Source organism: Rhyacophila brunnea, unplaced genomic scaffold (genome assembly GCF_057557595.1).
Source record: "Rhyacophila brunnea isolate RB1 unplaced genomic scaffold, BYU_Rbru_1.0 scaffold_8, whole genome shotgun sequence".
Lineage (NCBI taxonomy): Eukaryota > Metazoa > Arthropoda > Insecta > Trichoptera > Rhyacophilidae > Rhyacophila > Rhyacophila brunnea.
In genome coordinates, this window is record NW_028233350.1 from 37,195,783 (window position 1) to 37,223,432 (window position 27,650).

At 32.3% G+C, this 27,650-nt stretch overlaps 1 protein-coding gene and 1 long non-coding RNA gene across 3 annotated transcripts in view; one reads left to right on the top strand and one right to left on the bottom strand.

Moving 5' to 3' along the window:
• Positions 1-17,821, top strand: part of Cyp4g15 (Cytochrome P450 4g15) — a 30,394-nt gene extending 12,573 nt beyond the window's left edge. For both annotated transcript variants that reach the window (XM_085959310.1, XM_085959309.1), the window contains 7 exons: positions 1,497-1,694; positions 4,279-4,461; positions 10,780-10,976; positions 14,127-14,447; positions 14,819-15,056; positions 16,362-16,547; positions 17,191-17,821. In XM_085959310.1, coding sequence (XP_085815436.1) covers positions 1,497-1,694; positions 4,279-4,461; positions 10,780-10,976; positions 14,127-14,447; positions 14,819-15,056; positions 16,362-16,547; positions 17,191-17,363 — 1,496 coding nt within the window. In that variant the 3' untranslated portion in view covers positions 17,364-17,821. The remainder of the gene's footprint in view (positions 1-1,496; positions 1,695-4,278; positions 4,462-10,779; positions 10,977-14,126; positions 14,448-14,818; positions 15,057-16,361; positions 16,548-17,190) is intronic.
• LOC147064182 (uncharacterized) overlaps positions 1-27,650 on the bottom strand; it is a 360,934-nt gene that overhangs the window by 321,357 nt on the left and 11,927 nt on the right. The gene's annotated exons all lie outside the window — the stretch shown is intronic.

The following is a 27,650-nucleotide window of genomic DNA, read 5'->3' on the forward strand; positions in this document are numbered from 1 at the left end:
ACCTACCTGTATGAATCCATCTAGTAAAATTTTCTTGGCAGTGAAAAGGTTCAGTAAAAGGCGAATGATAAACTTGAGGGGAAATAATTGTACAGGTTGTTGTTAAATAAAAATGGTAAATGATGAGTGAACTACAATACCCCATAATATTGGGCCACATCCAAGGTGTCAAATGTGTGCCGTCATTTATATGTACCAAAAGAATGGATGAGAATTTTCATTAACAACACAGTAGACAATAATATTACCTATACCATGGTTTCCCAAACTATGGGTCGCGACCCACCAGTGGGTCGCGAGCAAATATTGAGTGGGCCCTCGCCACTGTATACATGAATTATAAAAAATAATAATAAAAAAAAATAATACTTTTATTATTGAAAACTAAGTGCAGCATGAACGTACTGTCTGAAATTTCCAGTCATTTATCACTGTCTATAAATAACTTTGACGACTGTTTTGGGGAAGAGGTGAAAAAGTTTGATTCGTTGCGTTGGATTTCTAACCCATTTCAAGACGACTCACCAACTATTATGTGAACAAAAGCAAGTGAAGAACTCATTGATTTATCAGAAGATACGTCACTGAAAAATAGTTTCAATCGTAAACAGTTAACGAAATTCTGGCTCTCAGTTGCTGATAATTATCCTTGCCTGTTCGATGAAGCTATGAAAGTCCTCCTCCTCTTTACTACCTCATATCCATGTGAGGTCGGATTTTCGGCTATGGTTAACATTAAAACTAAATATCGAAATAAATTGGATATATCAAGCTCACTGCGATTAAAAGTAACTAAAGTTGAAGTTGATGCTAAAACTGTAATGAAGAAAAATAAGAAACAAATACATCCTTTCCCATTGAAATAACTTTGTAAAAAAACCTTGCAAGTGTAGGTATTTAAGTAATATTTTTTTTTATGTAAGTTGTGTTTCTTATTACAGTTTTTCATTCATATTGGTAACACTTATAAAAAATATTTTTTTTATTTCAATTATAACAAATAAAACAGCATTAAATAGTTCCACGACTCGCCACTAGGGAAGACAGCTAAGAGGTGGGTTCCAAGATTGGAAATTTTTGTTAGATGGGTCGGAGCCCAGTCAACTTTGGGAACCACTGACCTATACCATTTATTACTGATTGAGGCAAACCTTAAAATCAGCTGTTTGTTCTTGAAAGCTATGTAACTAACCTGCCATATCAATTTGTTACTAAATAGAAGGAAAATAGCAATGTTTAATCAAATTGTTTCGTATATTAATTTAATCCACTGAATTTGAATAGACGCTGAACGCCTTAGAGTTATAATTGGTAACGTAACAGAGGAAAAAGCAACACTTAGTAATTGGTACGAGTGCAGCTCCATCAAACTGCCCCGTGTAGTATATTATAGAGCAATGATCGATCTGATAATGGCCGATCTCTGTTATGGGGGCATATGTTAAAATTAAACATTTTTTAAATCAGTGTTCATGTCTTTCTTTTATCTTTTTCAGCCATATTCAACAGAATCTACGCGAAGAGCTTCGACTTCGAAGACATCGTGAAGCTCTGGATCGGACCCAGGCTCTTGGTCTTCCTCTTCCACCCCGATGATGTTGAGATTGTCCTCGGGAGCCAGGTGTACATCGACAAGTCTCCAGAGTACAGGCTGTTCGAGCCATGGCTAGGAAATGGTCTCTTGATCAGCAGCGGTAAGCCGACCTTAACGCCAATGCCTACACATTATTTAGTTAACACCGTCTGATTAATTTCAGTTATGAATTTTACCTTCTGCCTCTGAATATTATTCCTATTATCCTGCGGCCTAGTTTAATTAATAGTTATTTTAATCTCTCAGACTATTCTGTTATACAAGCATTGTAGTGTTACCTAAATACAGGTGTTATTAATAACCTCATAATCTACATCAGTGCCTCTCAATATGTTATGCGTCACGGCACAATATTCAAATTATAATATTTTCGCGGCACTCCGAAGAATACTATCCTCTCACTATTTTAGACTCTTAGATTAACATATATTGAGTATTTCCCATAGAAAAATAACTGAATCAAAAAGTTTAGATAATAATAAGATGGGTAAATAGGTTGCTACATAAATATTAACATTCTGATTATTAATTCTGAATAACATTAAAATATGGCGACTATTAAATGTCTTGTTACAATGTACGTTCGCATGACATACCATTGTTTGTATTTTTTAAGATTACATAATTTTAAGAAATTATCACATGACAATAAGTATTGCTAAATATAAAATAATCATATACCACAATAAATAACATATACGACAATTAACCAGGGATAAAGGGCTAAACTACCGTTAAACAATAATCGTATACTTAAAAATATATAGATACTTTATTTTGAACCGATTTAAAAACCAACAAAGATAATTGCGCCACAGGTAACAAAAGTGTACGAAAATATTACTTTAAAAAAAAAATACGATGAGACCATACTGGCAAACTGATTGGCAAGCTCTGATCTACACAGGACCTAAATTATTTCAGTGACAGGTACCTACATACTATATTCTTTCCTTACCAACAGATGATTGTGAAAGGTATTCCATTGAAAACAATATTTATCAATAAAACACTTAGATATATTCAACATTTCTACTCAGTAATACTTATTCATAATTATAAACTACTCTTCTAACGTAACGGGATTTTACCTTTTGGAATATACAGACTTCGTTGATAATTGTATTAATTGGATATCTATGATATGACGTATTATATTATCCAAGATTAAATTTGAGTAATCTACTGGTAACACCGTCGATTTTAATAATCGTTATTTCAAGGAACAATACACATAAATCTCTCTGGTTAGTTATAGAATATTTTAATCAATATAATAATACATCTAATTATCTTTAATACAATACATTTGCAACATTAATTTATGTTCAGATAATGATTACCCATTCTGCTAAAATTGTCAACAGATAGTACCATGACGAAACGTACGTAGGTATCTGTATAATTAAAATCAATTATTTTTCTTGGTGCATTACGTGATAATCTTTGATTTCCTTAATATTCCAAGGATTCATACCAAAACTATCAACTACTACCATATTTAGTTGAATTATAATATGTAGGTATACTCACGTACCTAGATACTTTATATAAATCAATGCATAGGTAATTTATTATTAATTGTTGACATTGGAGCTACGTAAATATAAGTAGCAATGTTTACCTTTTGATTGATACCTGTAAAGAAAAATAATATTATATCAGACGCTACATACTGCTACACTAATAATTAAACGTAATTGAATTTCCGAGAATAATAGAAAAAAATAAACACATATAAACGTGTCAATACCAGGTATAAACAACAAATTTTATAGTATATATTATATTTTTATTATAATAACTAGCACCAAAACTCTCTTTAGTATTTAAGTTTCTATAGTTTATCTATGATACATTTTAATTGTTACTAATATTTTAATAAGTCTATTTAGTAAGGATGCAGGAGTTTGCAAATGAAAGCCGCAAAGTAGGTTTAAACATAAACGTCTCTTAGACAAAGGTATTAATAAACTGATTTGCTGAACCAAATGTGGTCCTCATCAATGGCATTCAAAACGAGTGGGTCAACAACAACATCTATCTCGGACAACACATTTCAATTGACGGTAGAATGAATGATGAGATTGTTCGTAGAACCAAACAGGTATGGAGTGCATTTGGGCGCTCGTATTGTATCTAGAAAAATACTCCCAAAAATCTCTCATTGTATCTTAAGCATCAAATGTTCAACCAATGTGTGCTACCAGTGCTCACATCTGTATGTAAATCATGCACATTTAATGTAATATAAACCTGTGAGTAGCGTGCATAACGTGGAACGATCACAAAATACATAAATAAAGAAGGAGTCAGCCAAGAGTACGTGATATGATAGAGGTCGTTTTGTTGATAGAATGGTAATAGGATGGACCGCTCGATGAGTGGACAACCGTTAGACATATGTAGTCATAGAGTGGTACGCAAAGGACACTTAACAACCTGAGAGATACCTGATAAGATTAGTGGATGTACGTAGTACTAGGAACCGAGAAAAGTGGAAGGAGTTAGGAGAGGTCTATCCAGCAGTAGATCGACCCCAGCTGACATAATTTTGACATACATAACAAGTCCATATTATTATAATAGTTGTTATAGGTATTTCTAACTTCACAACAAGAATTATTTTTAGCCCATGTGAAGTTTAACAACATATTTTTAAATCATATTTTCTTTGTTTTCAGGTCAAAAATGGCGTTCACATCGCAAATTGATTGCCCCAACTTTCCACTTGAATGTATTGAAAAGTTTCATCGACCTATTCAACGCCAACTCAAAAGCCGTCGTTGACAAACTGAGGAAGGAAGGAACCAAGACTTTTGACTGCCATGACTACATGAGCGAGTGCACTGTTGAAATTCTTCTTGGTAAAACCCGTTAACATACTTATCATCATAAGGAGTATTTTCCGATATATACGACATTCTAAATTCAAAACGCATTATTTTGATATCCAATCATTTTATAAAAGAATAAACAAATGAATGTCGCTTTTTACGTCACCTGCATACTCACTTGCATACAAATTACGTTTATGTGACAATTCATTCTCTAATGTCAGAAAGTGTCATTTTTAAAAAAAAAATTGTTTACTGCTTGCTACGAATTTTAAAATCAATCTAAACAACCTGGATTCGATTAATTAATTTATCTATCTACTTATAATACATTTTAATTCATTTTTTTTCACAGCTTATAAATCTAAGAATAAAATTATTGATTATCTGACAAATTTTCATATGAAGTGGGCAAGCTAAACGTTATTAACTTTTTTACGAATTTATTCCACTATAAAAAAAATATTTTTCACTACCAAATAGCAAGCTTCACGTCAAACCACATTGGTTCCCATAGGGAGAAGTTCAGGGCAGCTTATATAGTATTATACTATGAGCTTATATTACTCTCTCTTGTCAACTTATATTCTATACTATTTTAATAAGTACCAAAAGGATACTTTAATATTACGACCTTTAACGTCTTATGGGAATTTAAAGTAATTATTTAGTAACTACCTATTCCGTTAATGTCTTACATATCCTTCGTAAAATCGCTCAGTCCCAGACGTATAATCTAAAATTCCATTACATATCATTATAAATTTATTCATCAATTTTCTCTTTCACCGCTGTGGTAATCCCCCTCAAACTTTATAACAACATTAATTTACAATGGACAAGTAAATATATCTTATAGAAGTTATCGATTGTTTCAAAATAAATTATATTTATTACAAAGTATAGAACTTATTAGTAAAATTAATATGCAAGAGCGAATCGTCCCAATTTCAAAAGCTGTTCTATGTATTGAACGCTCAAATATTTCCCAATTCTAATTTAAATATTATTAATAACCTGGCAAAATCTAACGACTCTGAATAAAATTAACGTCTGGAATTTGTACCTTGCACAAAAACGCATGATATCTAACTAATGCAGTTGATTTTGTGACATCATTACCATAGAAAAGCAGGGCTACACTATATTACTAAACAGTATAATTAATTAAATACCTACCACATTTCTACATACACAGCATTATCTTACGATAAAATTTTCTTTTGAATAATACGTACATAAACTTTTTAATATCTCTATTTATAAATTAATAGTGGTAATATGCATGGTGTATTGCAATATATACAGTCATTATTACAATTTAAATTAATGTATATATTATATATTAGCATTATATTTAGAGGTGTTTTGAATCAATCCTGTATGATCGTTTTATTACATTTCGATACAACTTTATCCTAAGAGGAGTAGAGATTATTTCATACAGATGCGACAACCCATCTTTTACGATTTCCAAAGCAATATATGTACCAAGACAAAATAAAAATGTATAATATACACAGATGCACAAATATTGTATGTCCATTTTTACACACAACATGCTAATCTTCTTCATACTGTTAAGATCTTATTCATATACATAAGTGTATTTCGACTTCAATTCAAATCTTTCAAATACGATTTTAAATTAACCATGTTTTTATACATAGTAATGTCATGATGTATTCATCAATTTTTCGTTAGATATAAGTTATATCAAAATTTTATTTCTGTAACTTCTTGCCTGGCAACCCTACACCAAAAGAATCTTGGCCAAGTCTATGTCCATTACACGGAGTAATACTATTGAATACACGAACTCGGTTAAATGGGCTGCCCACGTAACCGGTTAGAGTTGGTCTGCAGTCTTGAAATCACAATAAAACTAGGTGTTATGTGTATTTACGACGAATCCACTCCAATGGGTATTGCAAACGAAACCTGAAATAATAAAATTATTTTCCATCAAGTTCGACAATTCAGTTTAGTTGGCTGTAGGTATGATAGTCACGTGCCTAGTTAAAGTTATTTAAATTGAACTATTTTAGATACATCTACCAGTAATGTAGGGTACAAAAATCTTAATATTTAAAACAATGTACGTAATGTATGAAAAGAAAACCAAACATTGCATTATATTACAAAAAAACAGTCCAATTAACTTCTTCTTTTGATACCTAATTCTATCAAACGTTTGCGACAAAATTGCAGTACCTATATCTATCCTAAACCAATAATTGTATCTTATCATTAACGCTTTGTATATTAACCATTTATGAAGGTTGGGTATCGAAGAAAAGTTCCTTATAATTTTCTATGCATTGTATTGCATAATATGTTAATTGAGTTAGCATTTACTTGGTGGAATTCCATTTTACAAGAAATGAAAATATAATTAATATTAAATTCTACAGGAATTTAAAAAGGTTTGTCGATAGCTATTTTGGTTGTAACACCATTATCAAATAATGGTGTTACAAATAATGGTGTTTCAACCGAAATAGCTATCGACAAACCTTTTTTAAAAACCTGTAGAATTTAATATTAATTATATTTTCATTTCTTGTATTGCATATGCATTGTAAGCTAGACAAAACCATACTTTTCATAGCGGAAAATGTGGCCTTTATGCAACCTTTTTGCGCTTTACAGTAGTTATCAGTTCATTTAATTTATTGGCTCATATTAAAACCTCATCGTATCTTCATCATATAATGTCATTACAGCTATATCTTGAAAGCCTCTATTATTCTGATAATCCATTCCTTGAACGTCCAGGCTTTGACTCCGCAGTCAGTACAGATATAATAATGGATCGCTCTCCATCGAATGTCCTATCCACTCAAATCGAATTTTGTTCTCATGGTCTATGCTCCAGTCTTCTTGTAGATGACAAACGAGGTGTCCCATAATATGTTCCACTCTATTTACTAGGTTGCCATCAAATTATATGAACATTTTTTTCCAATTTATGCAAAGTCTACACCTCATATTAGATTATACTTAAAAATACTATAAGAAGTTTAATAACTTCGTAAAAATGTCTTACTCAAATAATAAACCATAATATATCAAAAAATAAATAAATTATATTTTCTTTTAACTATTATAATAGAAAATTAGCTTTGGTGTGACGATATTTCTTTATAAGTATTTTTAGTACAACATACATGAAAACAATTTTTTATTATTGTTATATTAAAGCCAAAAGTGATTGATACATCTTTGTTGATTTATAAAGTCCCCAACAATCAATTCCAATTGAAATAATAAAGTGACATTTCTTTTCATATATAAACAGCATGTTCTTTAGGCGACAACTATTTAATATACGCAACGATACGATGTGGCGAATGTCGTGTAAAATTAATTCGCTTATTTTGCTTGACGAATTACTATAATAACAGGCATGTTCAACATCCAGTAGGCCGTGATCTATCCAATATCAAAACTAACAGTAATATACCTCACGCTCCCGTTATTATTCTATAATAGAAATTAAAAAATACTTATTGTCATTCACTATCAAAATAAATATTAATTTCACATTCGTTTTTGTCTTCTTTTGTGCATTAATTTCATTAATACCAAACTATTTTCTTAGTGTGTATATTGCACGACGATAAGAGGAAACTACGATGCAGGGATCCACGTATTTTCTTTCTTTTACTCCTGTGGCAGGCCGTAAGCAATGCGATACGAATTAAGTTATACGAGTTCATACAGGTTTCGAAATTAAAATAAGAATGGTCAATTCTACCCCTTCAAAATCTCAATTAATTCATATTATGTTACAATTGAATGTATACCTACAATTTTTACATTTTTTCGACTCATTTTCTATGGGTTAATTGTATGGTCGACCAACTTTCATCCCACGAGCGACCTATCGGTTGCAATTAACGCATTGAACATGCCATCCATATAACATTTCAATATTATAATGTAACTCGCCAATATTACCGGTTGGCAATACCACATGTTAACATTCTGATACTTCTCCCTGTCTCCCTCTCTCTCATACGTTTACCTTAACTATCTTAAATAAAACACTGATTTCTCGATATTCCAATCACTCAATATGATATTACCACACTAAGAGCATCTGTCAAACTATTATGTGAGTATCATTTATTTTCGATTGTGATTTTGATTCCACCGATTTTTAATTTTTAATTTGCATTTATACTTGTACGTTTAAAACGTCTACACCCTGTCTCGCTCTCTCTTATACATTTTTATATGTTTTCCTTCATGCTTTACAGATAATCCAAGACAATAATTATAATATAATATACACGAAACCCATTTATGAAATTTTGTCAGTATGTACTTTGCAAACTTTTATATTATACTCAACATAATAATTATTATAACTTTTCAATATTATAAATTTAATTACGAATAAATAGGCAACCCTGGCAGAGTTGATAATACACATGAGCGTCAATACAGTTATTCTTTGCATACAAAACCGCCACGGAATAACTTCCTGACGAAAAAACTTTCACTGTTTTCACCGACAAACGTTTATCTATATCGACAGATTATTTCACATTGCCATTCTTAATCATAACATCAAACGACCAATAACACAATAAATAGGCTACTTTATTACACACATAATGTAACAATAAGAATTTCAAGCTCTTACAAGACAAAACTAATATTTTAGAATAAATGGCTGGCTTTTTAATAGCTTTTACGTTGAGGTTAAAGGTATTTTTGTATCAAGTATTTACTTTGACTTTTTTGCGATAAAGGAAATTCGATAATATGTATTTTCTTATTTACGGTCCATATTTAACAATAAACATTCTAGGAATGTATTGTAGTACAATCACAATAAATTGGCATTAATGTAACTATTATTTTTTTTACATTGAAAGGTACCTAAAGTAAATATTTATCTTGCCATATGATGTTATATTAATAACTAATGGGTCTTTGACCCCCGCCCAACTTTGGTAGTCCAACCTGCCAGAGCCCCTACTCTCAAAAAGTAGATCGATTGCACCAATATTTCTATATGAAAACCGTATGTGAAGAATCTATTAGTGAAATTTTCAGATCGATAGCCTGATTAACAAATAATGCGTCAGATTTTTTTAAGAAAATTTTATGGAGACTCCATGTTGATGGTACCGGACCGCCCCCATACAATAACAAAATCATCGCATTAGCACATGTATACAAATTTTTAACTGTGGCTATACGGAAAATATGCGAAAATTTAACGTGAGAGAAGGAAAATGTAACAGATTTTAGTTTATATTTTGTATATTAGACTTAAAATAAATAAACAAACCTATTACGCCCATCATATAAAGGATGTTGTAATATTAATAAAATAATACCAAATTATTCAACAAAAAAATATTACTCGTTACACAAATACAGATCTAGATATTACGGTCATTATCATTATCCGTTTTCAGCCTATCGGTCTGTGTTGCCAGACGTAATTTTCTCTGTCTGCCTACCTTTCTTTTTCTTCTTCTTCCCCGTTCCGTTCAATAACGTCTTAGATGGGCACTTACAAATGGATAGCTCCACGTCTGACGACAGTAGTTACGCTTCGAGAATTTAAATTAAGTAGTTAACTAGATGATTGGATTTGTATTGCGCAAGAGAGTCATTATATATTTTAGCTGAATTTGGTTTGGCGAAGAGGTAATTATTTGCCTCCACAAACAATATTACATATTACTTTTTTCACTAGTTCTAATATTTTTTGACACATAATATATATATGAATAAGGAACAATTTATTATATTATGTTACTTGGTTACAAAAACTAGCCCCATACAACACCACTAAGCTCTTTGATTACGTATTTTTATCATACTCTTTCTGTTTACTTTCAATTGTTCATTATCAAGTAACATCTTCGAAAAATATTATTTTATTTAAAAGACAATCAATTTAACATAACTTAGATTTTAATTCATATTAAAACCATGATTTTTAAGTATCTGGTAATTGTTTTTTTCATTTTATTTAATTAATTGTTTATTTTTGTTAATTCAGGCCATTTCTATCGCAAAGTAATAGAGGACGCCTGTATCTAAAGTCTAAAGTGCTTACTCTAAAGCCATGGTTGATGAATTAAAAGCTGGTACCTACATTATTTTTATGTTTGGATCTAGATAATAGATACAAGTTTGCTTTGTAGTAAAATTAATACTTACGTGATTTAATAATAATTATGACTTCATAATTTAGTAGCTACTTGATACATAATAGATTTTTCTAATGAATTTTTGCACATACATAATAATATAACAAACCCTAAAGAAATATTACCGCGCCCAATCTATGTGTGCATATAAAATTTTCTTATTTAGAAACCGCTATGGGAGTCAACAAATCGACGCAAGACAAGAGCGGTTTCGAATACGCCATGGCCGTCATGAAGATGTGCGACATCCTCCACTTGAGACACACCAAGGTCTGGCTGAGACCAGACTTTATCTTCAACCTCACCAAACACTCCAAGAACCAGACCAGGCTTCTCGACATCATTCATGGACTCACAAAGAAGGTTAGCACACGTTTCAATTCATTTAATTCATTCAATAGAATATCGAAAGTTGACTAATTTTATTATAAAATTAAACATATTGTGTGTAATAATTAAAACCAGCAAGATAAAAATAGAAGGATATAATATTCAACTTCCGTTAAAATTCATAATACCTTACGCTAATCTTGCAAAATATTCCAAAATCAAATTAGCATATAAATGAATATTATCTGAATAATGCTTAATCCGCAAACCCCTGATAGTATTAATATGTATACTGACAATATACCAAAGAAAGTGTTCCCAGCCATACCTAACACATAAATAGTCATCAATTTGAAGGCCTGATGTGCAGGTTTAAGGTTTTGAGAGATAAAATTTGAGGTATAAGCCAGACTTATGGATTTGTGCAAACATGAAGCAAATATGCCAATTTGTATGCCGGCTTATGACTTTCAAACATTATGCATAACTCAACTCGCTTAGTCAGAGATTTAAGATTAAGGATTCGTGCTTACTCGTGTATAACTTTGAAAATTTTCACCTACAATATATTATCTCTATATAAAGTTTAAAAAGATACATTCTTTGTACGCGAAAGGAAAAAGGATATACCTACCTAGTAGTCTTAAATACTTTTTAGTGAGTTATGTAGTATTGCCGAATTAATCATAATACACATAGCCATAAAGGATAGAATGGACGAAAATAACTTTCATATAAACTTTAAAACGTTAAAATAAAAATCATTATTTTTTCACAAGTGCACAAAATGTAACTTTACGCTTTATGAATAGAATCAATCAACCCATCCATGCGGAAAAGTGTTTAAAACACGCCATTTGTTTAATTATGAAACGAATATCTGGTGCATACTAATGTATTGAGTCAGCCCTTATCGAGTAACTTGCTTGTGAGTTGTTATACCAGCCAAGTCCTAAAATGTTGAATCAAGTTCAACTTGAATATATTATGATATCGAAAGTAATTAATATTCGAGAAAATTTTACATAGTTTGTAAAACTTACTTGCTTCACCCTATCACACTCTGGACTCACGCGAAAGGTCGCGTCGTTTCCCCCAGTCTCGTACGACAAGTAGATCACTATTGTAGCGTTGTTTCATGGTGTGTGAATACTGACTGACTGACTGAATCCATGGAGTTGGTCGAAACGTACGGTAACAGTACAGTTTAACGAAACAATTTAGCAGGTTGCTAAGTTATATTGGATGCTACATCCTCTGCGAGTGTCCTTAAATGTGTACCTACCTAAAAAGAAGGATTATTTAATAATAACCAGTCGTTTGGCTCATCGGGCCCTTAAGTGCGTGGCAATCTAAGCCTTGGGTAGATGCTTCTGATTCGCAGTCCTCAAACACGGCAGACGCCTCTCGTCACCTATTGCGCCTCGTAATACGCCCGACGAAAACCAGATATCTGGTATATTGGGGTACGTCCTACTACCATATCTAACTTCTAGTCAATATATAAAGTTACGACATAAACAGGCTCAAAATACATACTTAAGTAAATTTCTAACGAATATTATGTAGTTAGTTTACATGAAAAATGCAATAAAAACCATGATCTCCATAAATTATGTACCTACTTATTTACTATTGCAGGCGAAATAAAATACTAATTGCATGAAAAATTCTCGCAAAGGTTCTAATAATTAGGATTCTTTTCTTATTTTTCCACCCCTTAGAATGTGCCCCTCCTCTAGACAGTGCAATATATGCCTACCCTAACGGGAACACAAGTGCTACTTACTACGAATTAAATTCATCTCGTTAATTCCAGTATAGAATAAACAAACCATAAATGTGTGCCTATAGAAAATCTGCCAAGTCCTAACATTAAATTTAGAAAAGCACAAGTGGGAGGTGGCCGGCCATATGATTTGTTTTAGCAAGTAATAAACGCTCGATCCAATTTATTTTATTATCCTCTCACCGGTGATAAGGAATTTTCTTTTTATCACACTGTCATATTGTTCGGGGGGAGATTCCGGCGGCGCGAATGGGGTATAAAGTATTGGGTTCATTCAGTTACTTCATATACGTAATAAAATTATATCGAATGTCGATGAGATACATTTTGGCGTTCTGCCAACACGCCAAGACTTACTTGGTTTGCTTTGGATGTTATGTAAAAATGGATAAACACACTACACAGAGGACCGTGCCTTTGGAATTGATTTGAGTGATGTACTCGATAGATACGGTCATTGAACGTGTTCCAGTTATACAACATTATCGTATATTTTTAAATTATTCATGCAAATTGTTCTCGTATCGCCTTAAATGGTTTTGATTTACTTCTATATCTACGTCACAGTCGTTTCTGGAACTAAAACCTTCCACCCGCATTTACTTACCACACGACCATAATTTAGTGTGTGTTCGATATCGCGTGGAGTTTTATTAACATTAAAATGCCTACATGCGTTAGGCGGAAGAATATTATTTTAAATGTATAAGTATTTTGTATTTAGAGTATCTGCTATTATGTCAACACACAGAGCACGTGGCATAATAATATCAACGCGCAAAAACCACGTGACATAACAATGCCAGCGCATGCAGCGTTGTGACGTAGAAGACTTGTTATAGAAGTTGATCTACACACGATCACGCTTAAAGCTGGAAATAAAACCGGAACCGAACCTAGAATCCTTAGAAATCCTTATTTTTTTGGAGCCGAATTCGGAAGCGGAACCCCTTCAAAATAATGTTTGGGTTTCTAAGATTCCATTGTTTTTTATTACTTATATTATTAATTTGTACTGGAACCGATTATTAAAAAAATAATATTATACATTCGATAGTGTGGAGGTACAATGGAATAGCATTATAGTGAATTGGATTGGAAAAAATAGAGAGATAATCAATTATTTTAAGGCAATCTATAGTCAGTCCGCGGCAGCAAATTGTTCCGATTGCAATACGGTATTCTGTTCGCAGTAATTGAAGATTTTTGAACAGTTGACCACATTGCATTAAAAAAATAAGCAACATTTAGCACTACGCTCTGAATTCACTATTTGGAATCGCAGCCTGAATATAGTGGGCCATGTACCTAATTATTTATGAGAAAAAGTAATTCTTGCATTTCTTTTGGAGTTCAACAATGGCGTATTGATTGCAAATACATTTTGTGAATAGGTAATCAAGAGGAAGAAGGAAGAATTCTCAAAGGGACAGATGCCATCATCAGCCTCAATCTTGGCTGAAAACCAGAGGAAGGACGACGCCGCGGCAGCCAAAGAAAAATCCAAAGAAACCTACGTCGCTGACAAAGCCCCCGTTGAAGGACTCTCATATGGACAATCTGCCGGTTTGAAGGACGATCTTGATGTTGATGATAATGATGTGGGAGAGAAGAAGAGATTGGCTTTCCTTGACTTGATGCTGGAGAGCTCTCAGAATGGAGTTGTCATCACTGATACTGAAATTAAGGAACAAGTCGATACCATCATGTTCGAGGTAATAAACTCAAATTCAATAGAAGATTATAGTACTCGTAATAAGAATTTAAATTATCAGATCGACTACTTGTTCAGCTATGATTAAGAACTGTGAATAATATCAAGTATCCAAAACCATCAATGTGCATTACCACGTTTATTTTTTTAAATCCTAATATTATTTATTTATCCACTTATAAATTAAGCTGGGAAATAATATTAACGTTTGTAATATGATTTGAATTTAAGAGCAAAAAACTACATTTAAAAAATGGTACAATAAAATTGGCTTAAAAAGTTTTAAGAACATAAAGATGATCATTATTTTTTTTTAGCTAAATAGATCCATTACCTACTTACAAGCTGTTAAACATATTCTTTTATCTCCAGGGCCATGACACAACAGCAGCTGGCAGCAGTTTCTTCCTGTCACTCATGGGTATCCACCAGGAGATCCAACAGAAAGTCATGGATGAATTGGACACAATTTTCGGAGACTCTGACCGACCAGCCACGTTCCAAGATACTCTCGAAATGAAATACTTGGAACGGTGCTTGATGGAGACCCTCAGGATGTACCCTCCAGTGCCAATTATCGCCAGACAGATCAAGGAAGATTTGAGATTGAGTAAGTGAATCACCATGTCAGTCGTACATCTCCAAAATTAATTATTACAAATAACTGATCAATATAATGCAAAATTAATTCACTTATAAACTCAAAACATATTTTAACGCTAACACAATATTTTTGTTTTCTGTATCAATTCTACATTCAAATCACTATTATTGTATTTTTACTTTTATCTTGTACTAGCTGATATGTACATGGCTCAGCATGAGGTCACTCATAGACTAATATACTATATACTAAGGTCACTTCATTGATCGATATACTTAACAAATCAATAGGTATTAATTACATTTTTCAATATTAAAATTGGTAGGCATATAATTAGGGAATCCAATCCCGAGCCAAAATTCTGATCCCAGGATTTCGGGATTACAATTTGACAATCCCGGGATCCCGGGACTGGTCCCGGGATTGGCATTTTTTCCATTGTTAATATAAAATTTTTATATTCACAAATAACATTGATAAAATCGGTCAAAAATAAATCTAGTATAATTTATACTATTTAAGACATTTATTGTTAATATTGTATACGTTCAATCTTGGAAATACACAAGTTTAACGAAGTAAATAATATTGTAATATAAATAATAATGTGAATTTAATATGAGATTGCTGTTTCTGATAGTAAAGACATAATGAATGGATTAGCGAAATTTAAAATAGTAAAGCAAATAATCATGGCGTACTTATGGCCTTTCCGCATCATAAATCTAATTAGTCAGCCAAATATGAAACTGCCGTAAAACGTATGATATCATGGTATAATTACTTTGTTAAAAGTGCGAAGCATTGTTTTTTTCCAATCTTTCTCATTTTTAATAATTCATGTGAAAAAATAAAATGAATCGGCAACCTACACATGGGTATAAATCAAACTTCATTCAAACTCAGTTTATTTCTAATGTAGTTATTTTTTATTAAAAGTATTTTTTCTGTTTTATTTTCGCTTTTATTTTATTTTCCATAAAAATTGATAAAACCATCAATCCTGAAATCCCGGGATTATGTTTATCAATCCCGGGATTCATAGGTATCGAAAATAGCTCGGGATCCCGGGATCTCGGGATTCGGGATCCCGGGATTGGAATCCCTACATATAATAATATGTCATAATGAAATAATTGTGACAGCAGTAAAATTCAAACAAAAGAACACTAAATTCAAATCGAATATTAACAAAAAGAACAAACATCCATACTTAGTAGGTATTTTATATACATAGATTTGATAAGAAAAACAATAAAAATTGGACAATGGTTTTTATCAGTGTCATTAATGTGGTGTTCTGCTTTTCAGAGTCTAGCAACCTCTTGGTACCGGCAGGTGCAACAATAGTAGTAGGAACCTTCAAAGTTCACCGACGTGCCGATATTTATCCAAACCCTCACGTCTTCAACCCCGATAACTTCCTCCCAGAGCGTTGCGCCAACAGGCATTACTACGCTTTTGTACCATTCTCAGCTGGACCAAGGAGTTGTGTCGGTAAGCAAATTATTATATCAACCCAAAGAACACATCATCATATTAGTCTTGTTTGCCAGTGTGCCAAATAGAGCTATATAATTGGTACCTATCATAATATGTCAGCACAGACAGAATCACTGGTACCAGTGGTTGCCACACCATGTGTACATGTGTAACTACATGTAGCATTTTGCAAATGCAGACTATGACAATATGTTCTTCCTTCATGTCACAGCAGTGTTTAGGTCGTAATCCAAGTGCAGCAACAAGATAGAGACTCAACCACTGCCACATGTAGCAAACACAGTATGTGTTAGTCCTATATAAAAGTATGAGAAAAGGTGTCAAATGTGTGGCTGTCACCAAACATCAGAGTACTTTTAATTGAATTATCTAGCCAAAAATATACTGGAAAGATTCAACTCGATCAAATTATAATAAAAATACATTGCGCCATCTCTTGATTCTGCGAAAAACAAATCTTAAGCTGCCATCTGTGCTATTTTTTTAAAATGTAAATGACTTTCGAATTGTTTTAAATCAATTAAGTATACGAATAGGTAGCTATATTATTATCAATGTCACTATGGCACTTTTAACATAATAAATTAAGTGAATAACTATTGTCCATACTTAATCCATTTTCACATTTCATAACCAGGCCGCAAATACGCCATGTTGAAATTGAAGATCATCCTGTCCACCATCTTAAGGAATTTCCGCGTCCACTCCGATGTCACAGAGGAAGACTTCAAACTTCAAGGAGATATCATCCTAAAGAGGGCCGAAGGATTCAACGTTCGCCTTGCATCACGTAAACGGGTAGCAGTCTAAAATCCATCTACCGGGAACAACCACTAGCTAATAGGAATATACATAATAAAGCTATAATATAAATTAAGAATGCACTTTCAGGGACCCCTTGGTAAAAATATATTTATAATTCTAGCATAACTATGTACTTATCTATCTATCGTACAATGTATATAATACAAAATTATATATTTTAATACTTCTTGCAGGTGTTTATATTTTTACCTATTACCTATTATTAATTTAATTCGTATACCTATCGTATCTTTTCTTTATAAATTAATTAAATTATTTCATTTCGAGCACTTCTTACTGCACGCTAAACCTAGCACGTATTTATGAATACCATGTGATCTAATATTATAATAATTTTTATAATCCATGTTTTTATACTCATGTGTAATTTTTATTATTATGGATATTGGTCTCAATTGTAAAATGTTATTGGTTGAAAAATAAAGAAACATTTTGCTAAATTAATTTAAATTTTTATTAACTACCTACCTAACTCGTCACCCTAGAACAATACGGTATCATCTGGCATTTTGGTCAATTTTGACTTTTTGGTACCAAAATTCTTATAATAATTTTCTCTTTAAAACTGTGTTACAAGATTTTAAAAAAATCTTTATGGTTTATGACATAGCAGGGCATTTAAGTTCTATATCAGATGCACTGGTAATTTGTTTTGGAACAATATGGTTCGATCAGCGCTCGAAATGGACAGGAACGCACCGGAGCGCCGTTGTGGTTCGTGGAATTCCAAAATATACCGTTCCGGCTCGTAGATTCATTTAAAATTGCGTTGCGGTTCGTTAGATTGAGATATTTATGTGTGAATGTATCTTTTAAAGTTTTTCTGAAAATTAAAAATTAACGAAGTTATGTCATGCCAGGCGTGCAAGGGTTAAAAATAAAATTTATGACATCCCTAAATTTCTTTCAATTTTCTTTTTTGTGTCGATACATCCGTGTCTAAATGCATTGTCTAAACACTCCAAATAATTGCACACTTACATAAAAAAAGTAACTACAGCTGCAAGCTACAAAAGAATTGTGCCTTTGCTGACATTGTTTGAAAACCTTTTGTACTTAAATAACTTAAATTCAATAAAAAATAAAGTTGGCACCTACATATTTGTATAATAATTTCTAAAGTATGAAACATCTCAGTACAGTCTCGCTTTTACCTTTGACTGGTATGCATTGCGAATTTACTTACCTACTAATTTATTACTTATATTTTATTGTGAGTGATAAAACTTATTTATTTTCATCGCCATCTAATCGCCGTGTTAATTTTATACCCACGTCTATTTTTGCGGGCAAAATTTTCGGTGGTAAAATTAATATGATAAAGTTTGGTAATTTAAATCGTACAATTCCGCTAAAATCTACTTATTAGTGATAATCGCTTGTTTTTTAAAACATTTTGTATTAATTTTTTCGTTTTGAAAATGATAAATATGAGTAGATATTTATAAATTTTATGAAGGTTTAATTAAGTAGTAGGTACTTCGTGTAAATCTGCTAAAACATTAAGAATTCACTCCGATAAGCATTTAAGATCGACAATACAGTTGAAACAGGGTTTTCTGATTCAATGTCATTTCGACAATTGACTCCACGTTTTAAAAAATATTTATGACGTGTCGTAAACCCTTATTTTTACAATGAATAATAAATAAATGCACCATTATGCCATTTTCCTACAAAAATGTTTTTGGTATGAAACTATTGAATAGCCTACCGTAATTAGTTTATTTTTAAGGGACGTTTCTATCGTGTTATAATTTCATATGTTGTAACTTGCTACTTTAAAAATAATAGAAATAATAGATACCTACTATGTAGAGAACTTTTAGTTAATTTTTGTTTGTAAATTTGTTTTTAAAAAAAAGGAATATCCTCCAATAAAATTTTATTACTATCATAATAATAAATTATTGTTCTGTATTATCATTATTCATCACCGTGGCAATAATAATGACTATAATGAGACTAGGTAAGGACAAACATCACAAATTGAATCGTTTAGTTTAAAATACACTCACAAATTAGGTAGGTACGTGTTCAGTGCGGACAACAAATAATTTTAGATGGTAGTCATAGATTAAATAAATACAGTGGTAAGTTCTTTAATCTGAGGTGGTAAGTGTACGTATATTACAATAATGGTAACCAAAGCATCATCATTGTAACATATAGGTCATGGTCTCCACAACGAGGGGCTGAGAGGGCTCTAGCCTGGGAGCCCGTGCTCAGGAGGAGCCCGGCGATGCGAATCGACCAGATAAGTGAGATAAACACTCATCACAAATTTGCTTTAATAGTAAAAAAAAAAGAATTTTCTTACAATACTATTATTTATAGTTATGTGGTTATACGAAACAATTCTTAATTGTTTATCAATACTCGACATCTCCATAATTCGTATGGATGTTTTAAAATATACAATAAAACACTAAATATACAGATTATTGTTACCCCGTACATACTGCCTTTATTCTTAGCGATAAGAAGGGGGCCCCACCAAAGATCCTAGCCTGGGGGCCAGCTTCACGATGTGGGGCCTATGGTATAGGTATATACATACACTACAATATTAGTCCTTATAATGTTGAATATAGGTAGGTACTTACTGATTAATGACAATTTTATATTATTCTATAGGAATCGTGTTTAGCAACTCGAGTTGCACCTTCCGTCATGTTTTATCTTATATAATTAATGATCTTCTTCTACCCTGTCATGTCCTAATATTGGGGCATAGGGCAAGCATTGGCGCCACTTCCCTCGGTCCATCGCCATGCGCCTCCCGCCATGTCAGACCTGCAGCAAATAGGTCGCTTTTGTAGCACCGCTGCAGGGTGAGGGAGAGGCGGCCACGGCGATGGAACCCTTGAGGCTGTGCCACAAGGGTACGAAGTGCCGCACTCTTTGGCGGCATCCGGAATACGTGTCCCAGCCACGTAAATCGTCTCTTCGTGATAACTTCAATCACCGAAGGCTGCTGTGCTCACGAACTCGGGTATTTGTAACGCGGTCGTACCAATGTACCCCTAAGATTCGGCGGAGACATCGATTCTCAAAGCTCAAAAGCCGATAATTAATGATACACCATTGGTAATTTAAAATGCTATAATTACGTAGTTTGGTGATGATGGCTTGAAGCTTTTCTTAGAAGTAGGTATGGCCTAAAGGCCCTCATGGTGGAGAAGGTTCAAAAGAAATCTTTGAGGATCCTTTGTTTGAAGCTGTGTGGATGCCATCCATGGCTTTATCCGATTGATTTATCTTAAGAACGCTTACACACTGTGTTCAACCAAATTGCTTCGGATATTGGTATATTCCTCCTGCGTGAGAAAGAGTTTATGTGAACGATTTATAAATTCTTTGTTTTATAACTTCTTAAATAATTAAATGGCGTAGTTAGCTCTATCGGTGTACAGATATGTACTGTATAAATTTTGTATTTACTCGTCTCTGTATAGGTACTTACTATTTTTTCTAATAGTTGCTGCATCTATTTCTTTATTTTTAAACACTATTTCTTTGATTTTTTTAAAAATATTCTGTGCTCGTCTTGAATCTATAATCTGTAAAATTTGTTATATGTAAATTAATTTTTAATTTGAATCTTTATGGTTGGTATGTGGATATGTTGTTTTTTAAGTTTAATTAATTGACAAACTGAACTATCCCAAATGAGACAGTAATATAAGTTATAAGCAGTGACGAGTGGTGGTAGAAGTAACATGCCTGCTGATTATGGGTGATAGATAAAGTAAGAGTAAAGAATAATACAATTCTTGACGGTATACTTTGTTGAGACGAGGTTCTTTTGCCTGCGGCGCTGACAATCCTTGCCCACTTGCTCAATATACATCCACGTAAGAAGTTCAAAGTTTATTGTTGCATTTATACATCCAACGTACGTACGTATGTAAAGAAAAAAATTAAGCATACCGTTTTTTCGGAAAATTATAGAGCGTTCCTGTTCGTGAAATTTTCCATTTCGAGCACTGGGTTCGATTTAAAAATTGAAAGCAACTATGGACCATTTGCTATAAAAAAAATAATTTTGGAGCAATATGGTTTCATTTCCGTTCAGCTGTCAAACTAGTACGTTTCTCTCAAATATTCGCGCTTCGTTTTTCAACAATTTAATAAAAATAACAAAGATGAGCAATAATTTAAGTGAAAGGGGTATTGTGGACATTTAAGAGGATGATATTACTACGAATATACCTCACCAACCTACAATATCGTTGCTTTAAATACAAGGTAAGTTTGAGGTTATGTATTATTTCTGTTATTCATGTATTGCAATTAATTATACTATTTTGTTTCAAATTTAATATAAGTAATTCTATTATCTATTTATTTGATTTTCAGCAAAAATCTCAATTTATTGGATAATATAAACGATCTTCAAGTTATAGGTACTGTCTGATGATATTACAATTGATAAGGATTTTGGGTACTTATGTTTCTTTTCAAATGAATACTTACTTAATTTATTTGCTGTTCTTTCATATTTTGTAAATTTGACATTACATCTGAATAAATTGTTTCTAGAATATGTCATAATTTCATATATATTTTCCTTTTTATTATTCAGGTAGGTGGAAGTACTTGTAGAAGTTGCAGAGTATGTTGTTTGCGAAGAAAACATAGATGTCGGCGATGATATTGACTAAATAATAATAGTTGCAATAGCTCTTTTCATCAACTATTTAATTATTACTTTATGAATCACTGCAGTGACAATACAATGATATCTTTATTAAGTTTCATTTAAAAATTGAGTAATTTGAGAGGTTTCGTAATAATAGTTTTGTGAAACTATTTTTTGTATGCCAGTCTATTATCATAAAAACTTTTTTTTTCAGAGCTGTGAAGTTATGTGAGTACACTGGAGCGTTCATCATGGATCATATAGATTCTAACAACAAAAACTTTGAAGGTGAAGATACTTTCATGTCATTTTATAAACTATTAATATTGTTCTAAATCTCAGTATTATGAAACATTTTTTTATACCACGTCCTGTCATTTTTCATAAACTATGTTTAATTTAATGTTGTTCTAATAAAGAATTAATTGAAAAAGGTATTTTTATTCAATTTTAAACACAATAATTAAGCCCTGTAGCAAAATATTTTCACAACATCAAGGTTTAATAATCAGATAGAACTTTGTTGCTCTGATTTTTTTCGATTTTCAGAGCAATTAAGTTCCATCACAAAATTTTAATGTCTGGATTAGATAATATCAGATATATTTAGTATCCAATGCTTTGAATATACAAACATAATGCAATAATAATATTATTGTTAATATCTACTAATTTTCATTGCATATAGTTAAGATTTTATTCATATTCAAAACTTTGGAGCTCGATATCTCAGTTTGGTATAAATGCCAGATGATACCTTGTTGTTCTAGGGTGGCGAACTATCTACAATTTTGTATGAAATCTGTGGTTGCATTGATTGATATTATGGAAATAAACAACCATAAATAATAATATTATTATATTCATAAATGCATCTTATTTTGTTTATTATCTTTGAAGATATTAAATAGCCCACTGCTCAAAAGAACTGTCATTATAATTCCATATTTGAAAATGATTTATCTTTCGAATAGACAAAAACAATATTTGAGCAAAAATTAAATAAACCCTTTCATATGCCTTTCATTCTCAATGACAGTCAACATAAATTGAAAAATATGGAACTGAAAAATCAGCAAGTTAAAATTCTGTCCTGCATCAACAAGAAGAAACTATTTGAACACAGAAAAGAAATCGTTGAGAATTTTGAGTTTTTTGACCGCAAAGAGTTCAGAAGGTAAATTTGATTTAATAATTACTACAAAGTAAGCTTCAACACTACTTATCACTAATTCATTAACATCTTTGTTTTGTTTGATTTAGCCATTGTGACATTTGAATATTAAAATATTCAACATAATATTACACCATCTATTAATAACATGGTGTATCGATTAATAACAGATGTTTGACATTTATTGATAAAATTATATTTATACTTTTCAAATCAAAATCAATCCAGCTATTTGGTTTTTAATGAACAAAATATTTACCCTTATATTCCATTTGGAGACTTCAACATACTATCATAGATGGCAGTAGTGAATTAACAACTTTGATGCTAATATTGATTTTGATTTCATTATTATTTTAAAGACAAACTATACCACACTACCAATGCGTTCTCGAAGAATTAGCAGAAGAAGGATTTCCGTCAGTCGTCAAATTTATTGAAAATGTTATCAAAGATAATGAAAAATTGATTCTTGAGGATGACATAGGAATAATAAGGCGATTAACTGACATTCCGGAAATAATTGATATCTTAAGAGATGTTTTAAAGAGAGCTGATATTGCCCACGCTGCTGGTAAATTATTATTCTTTATTTTACAACATCCACCACATGATATGGATCTATAAAGTATCTTCTAACTAAGCAAACGATTTCCAAGCGGGGATCCACGAGGCCTGTTAGGGGCCTTGCAAGAATTCTCAAAACCTACAACGTGAAACAAATTGGGTAATACAGCGAAAAAAGTTTAACGTATCTAACCTATTCTTAAACACTGAAGTATTTTTAAGTTGAAAGTAAAAATCAAGTAATTTAGTTGTCAGTAATGAAGTTCACCGCCTGTCTGTTTTATTTCTGTCAAAGCATTTCAAATTCACACAATAACATTACCTATTATAGTTAGGTACATCACAAAAATGATTTATTACAATAGGTTTGAACCTGCGACCGACAGCTTTATAAACAATCATTCTACCAACCACCGTGGGTGCGATTTAAATCAACAATCACGTAAAATCGCAAATAGCAGTATGTAAGTAAGAAACCAAAGCAAGACATCAAAAAGAGGCCACTAGAGTACAGCCGTGTCTTGCGGGTGGAAAAGCTTGATAAAATTGTGAAGTTCTTCAACAATATTGAAGGAAGTACTTGAACAATGGACCCTCACTCGGAGAAGCAGAGGCACAAGCAAAGTCTCAGTAAAAATATATTATATCATGAGAAAAACAGAATGCAAAATGTTGCAATTTATCTAAAATTACGAGACAATTACAAACTCCAATGACACGTTTACTGATTTATATATAATAACATTAAAATTGAATATATAAAAATCTGTTAATCCACCCTGTGGATGCTCGCCCATACGATCTTCTTAGGATCATACATGGTTAAAAAAATATACATATAATATAATAAACTATTTCTTTTATTCGACAATGATAATATTTATTTTGCTTTTCTTACTTATCAAACAAAAATATGCTATATTATTATATTGAACATACATAATTTGAAAACATCTCGTGCATATACCTAGGTGCACACTACAAAAAGATTTTTTCTAGTGTGTAGGTACATGCATGAGATGTTTTCAAACTATGTATGTACAATATAGAATAATTATAATAATTGACAAAACAATCATTTTAAAAAGCACTGTAACCACAAACTTCTGATGTAGGTACCAAATATGGCTTAATTTTCTATTTTACCATGACCGTCTAGATTTTACAATAATACTAACACTGCCTATTTATATTATATTTTATGTGGTCATGAAATGTTAATTTCTAAAATGGGGTAATATAAAGAATCATAATCACATTTTTCCTCTAAAGTCTACATATTGCTCAGGCTTAGCTCGCAAAGTTACCCCAAATTGTTTATGTTTGACCTTCACATGGTACCTGAGCCCCTTTAATAGTTTATTTCTTATTTAACAGGTGATAAAATAAAAGAATCTTTGGCCTTGAGAGAAGGTGCCACCAGATTGCAAAAGATGGAAGGCGTGCGAGGGTGGCTGTGGCTGATACGGCAACTGCTACTGATCTCTCTGGGCATTGCCCAACTTGGGAAGACGGATGATGGATTTCAGGAAGCCTGTGGTCATTACACATATGCAAGATTCTTATGGGATTACCGTAAGTAAATGTTATATTGGATGAAGTAGATTTCACACTGATTAATTCCTGAAGTAGCAAAGCAGGATAGCAGATAGTTTGTAAGGGAATGGTTAAGACGGCCAAGGGCTACCCTGGACTGTAGCGCCACAAAAGATTTTTCACTAAAGTGCCTAGTGCCCAAAGAATTTCATAGAGATGGAGCCTTAAATGTATGAAATTGGAGCAGAAAAATAGCTCCGGTCTACTGATTAAGTTAGTTACAAGTAACTTTGCATTGTAGGTACTGTTACCGCCTAAACCATGGCATCCTCAGAGGATCCAAGGCCATGAGACCTGAATCATCATTGGGCGGATTCATGCAAACATGAGCAGATCGACTGCGAGACAAATTTCTAGCCCGTAGAAACCTTTGAAACTTAGCCAACAAAGTCTAAACTAAATAAGTATTATTCCATGAATACGTGGGTATTAAGAATAATTACTTTCTCAGCACTAATAATTTTGTCAGAAGCCTTGCCATTAAATTCGTCCGTAGCATAAAAAAAATCATTGACCTAGCGTAAAAAAGAACATCATAAAAGCATGTACCTACTTATATTAAAGTCATGCATAATAGTAATTAAATACCTATAAATTCATTCATTCCAAGCCATTCAATGTCTAATGTATTTAGCTTAAAATTATGTATATTAAGATTTTATTTATAAGAATATGTATGTGTTCATTTTGTTTAGATATTTCAAAATATTATGTACCTATCAAGCAAAGAAATGCAGTAATAATAATTCCAAGAAATGCACAGCCCTTTTCAAAGCATGTACCTAGAAAAGTTCTGAAATATGAGACCCAAGGTACTTACCTACAAGCCAGGTACATATGCCAGAGGCTGTTTTTGTCATTTTTCAGTGACAGAATTTGTAGGTAATATTTTTAATTCTTGCCTAGAGTTAACCTACTCTCCAAAAAGGTTGATTGTCATTCGGTTTTCGGACTCTCGAGCGTGTAATTCCGCGTTGTCAATCAATAAGCATGTCCCCGAAAGAAGAAGCCAGCAGACGATCACCGTGACCATTACATTATCAGGGAGGGGTCCAGCGCATCATCCTACATCCCCCCCCCCTTTCGGAGGTGATAGTACATTTAAAGAGAACCAACTTCATACTAATAATTTCTACTATGGCATTCCACAATAATTTCAGATTCACCCAATTAGTTACTTACATACATACTTGCGAAGATATTGCCAAAACAATTCATAGGATAGGATAATTAAATTCAACATCAATTTGACATTTATTTTCACACATAATATATTGCCATAACATAGCAGACATTTATTTGAATATAAAATTTAGCTATATATACCTGTGGAAAGATACTCTTTGTCAATTTTACGTTGATAGTCCAAAATAATACATTGACCATTATTATTAAGCTGAATAATCTCATAAAATGCCGATAAATGCGTAGTTAGTTTATAAATAAACAAAGCAAAAAACTTTAAACCAGAAATCTAACCGCTATTTTTTTGGTGCTGTCAATAGAAGAAAATAAAAAAATTGTTACCAATACAACCACACGTACAGTCAATCGATTCGACAATCGAACTCTTTTCGAAATTTCTCATTCTATCTAGACTCTAGAGTCAAAATTCTTTGGGCAAAACATATCTTAAAAGCAGAAAGCTAGCATCACTGGATGTTCCAGCTAGTTCAAATATTAACGTTATATCCTTACAGATCCTGACCAAAATACAATGAGTGCTGCAGCAATGGACTCCATTGCTTTAAATCATTTGGAAAAAGCCAGGAGCTTATCAGCTGGAATGGTAAAGTACCTCATTATTTTTTCTATTATTATCTTTCTTTTTACTACTTATTTCAAAAAGCGAGCCTCAGGTCGCAAGTCCCATGCCACACCACTTTTTCTCCCATGGGAAGCAGTTCCGGGCTGTTGGTATTATATTATTATAAGGTTTCTGTAATAAAACGTCTGAATACTGATTAATTATTCAAGTTTATGTATCATTGTAGACTGAATGGTTCATTGATGATGGAGAGGAAGAAAAACAGTGCACGCTGCTTCAAAAAGTGTGTTTGCTGATGAGAGATATTCATATCAAAGAAATGTATATCTTAAAAGATGAAGAAGCAGAAATAGCTGAACGTCCATGCATCTTAGCAGCCAGAAGAGCCTTGGAAAGTAATGTGTTAATAACATCAATTAAATTATTTAATATTTCATAATTATTGTAAAATACAATTTAGTCTAGCTATACATACATAGTCTAGCTATACATACATAAGTTGCCTGAATAGATCTTCCAGAG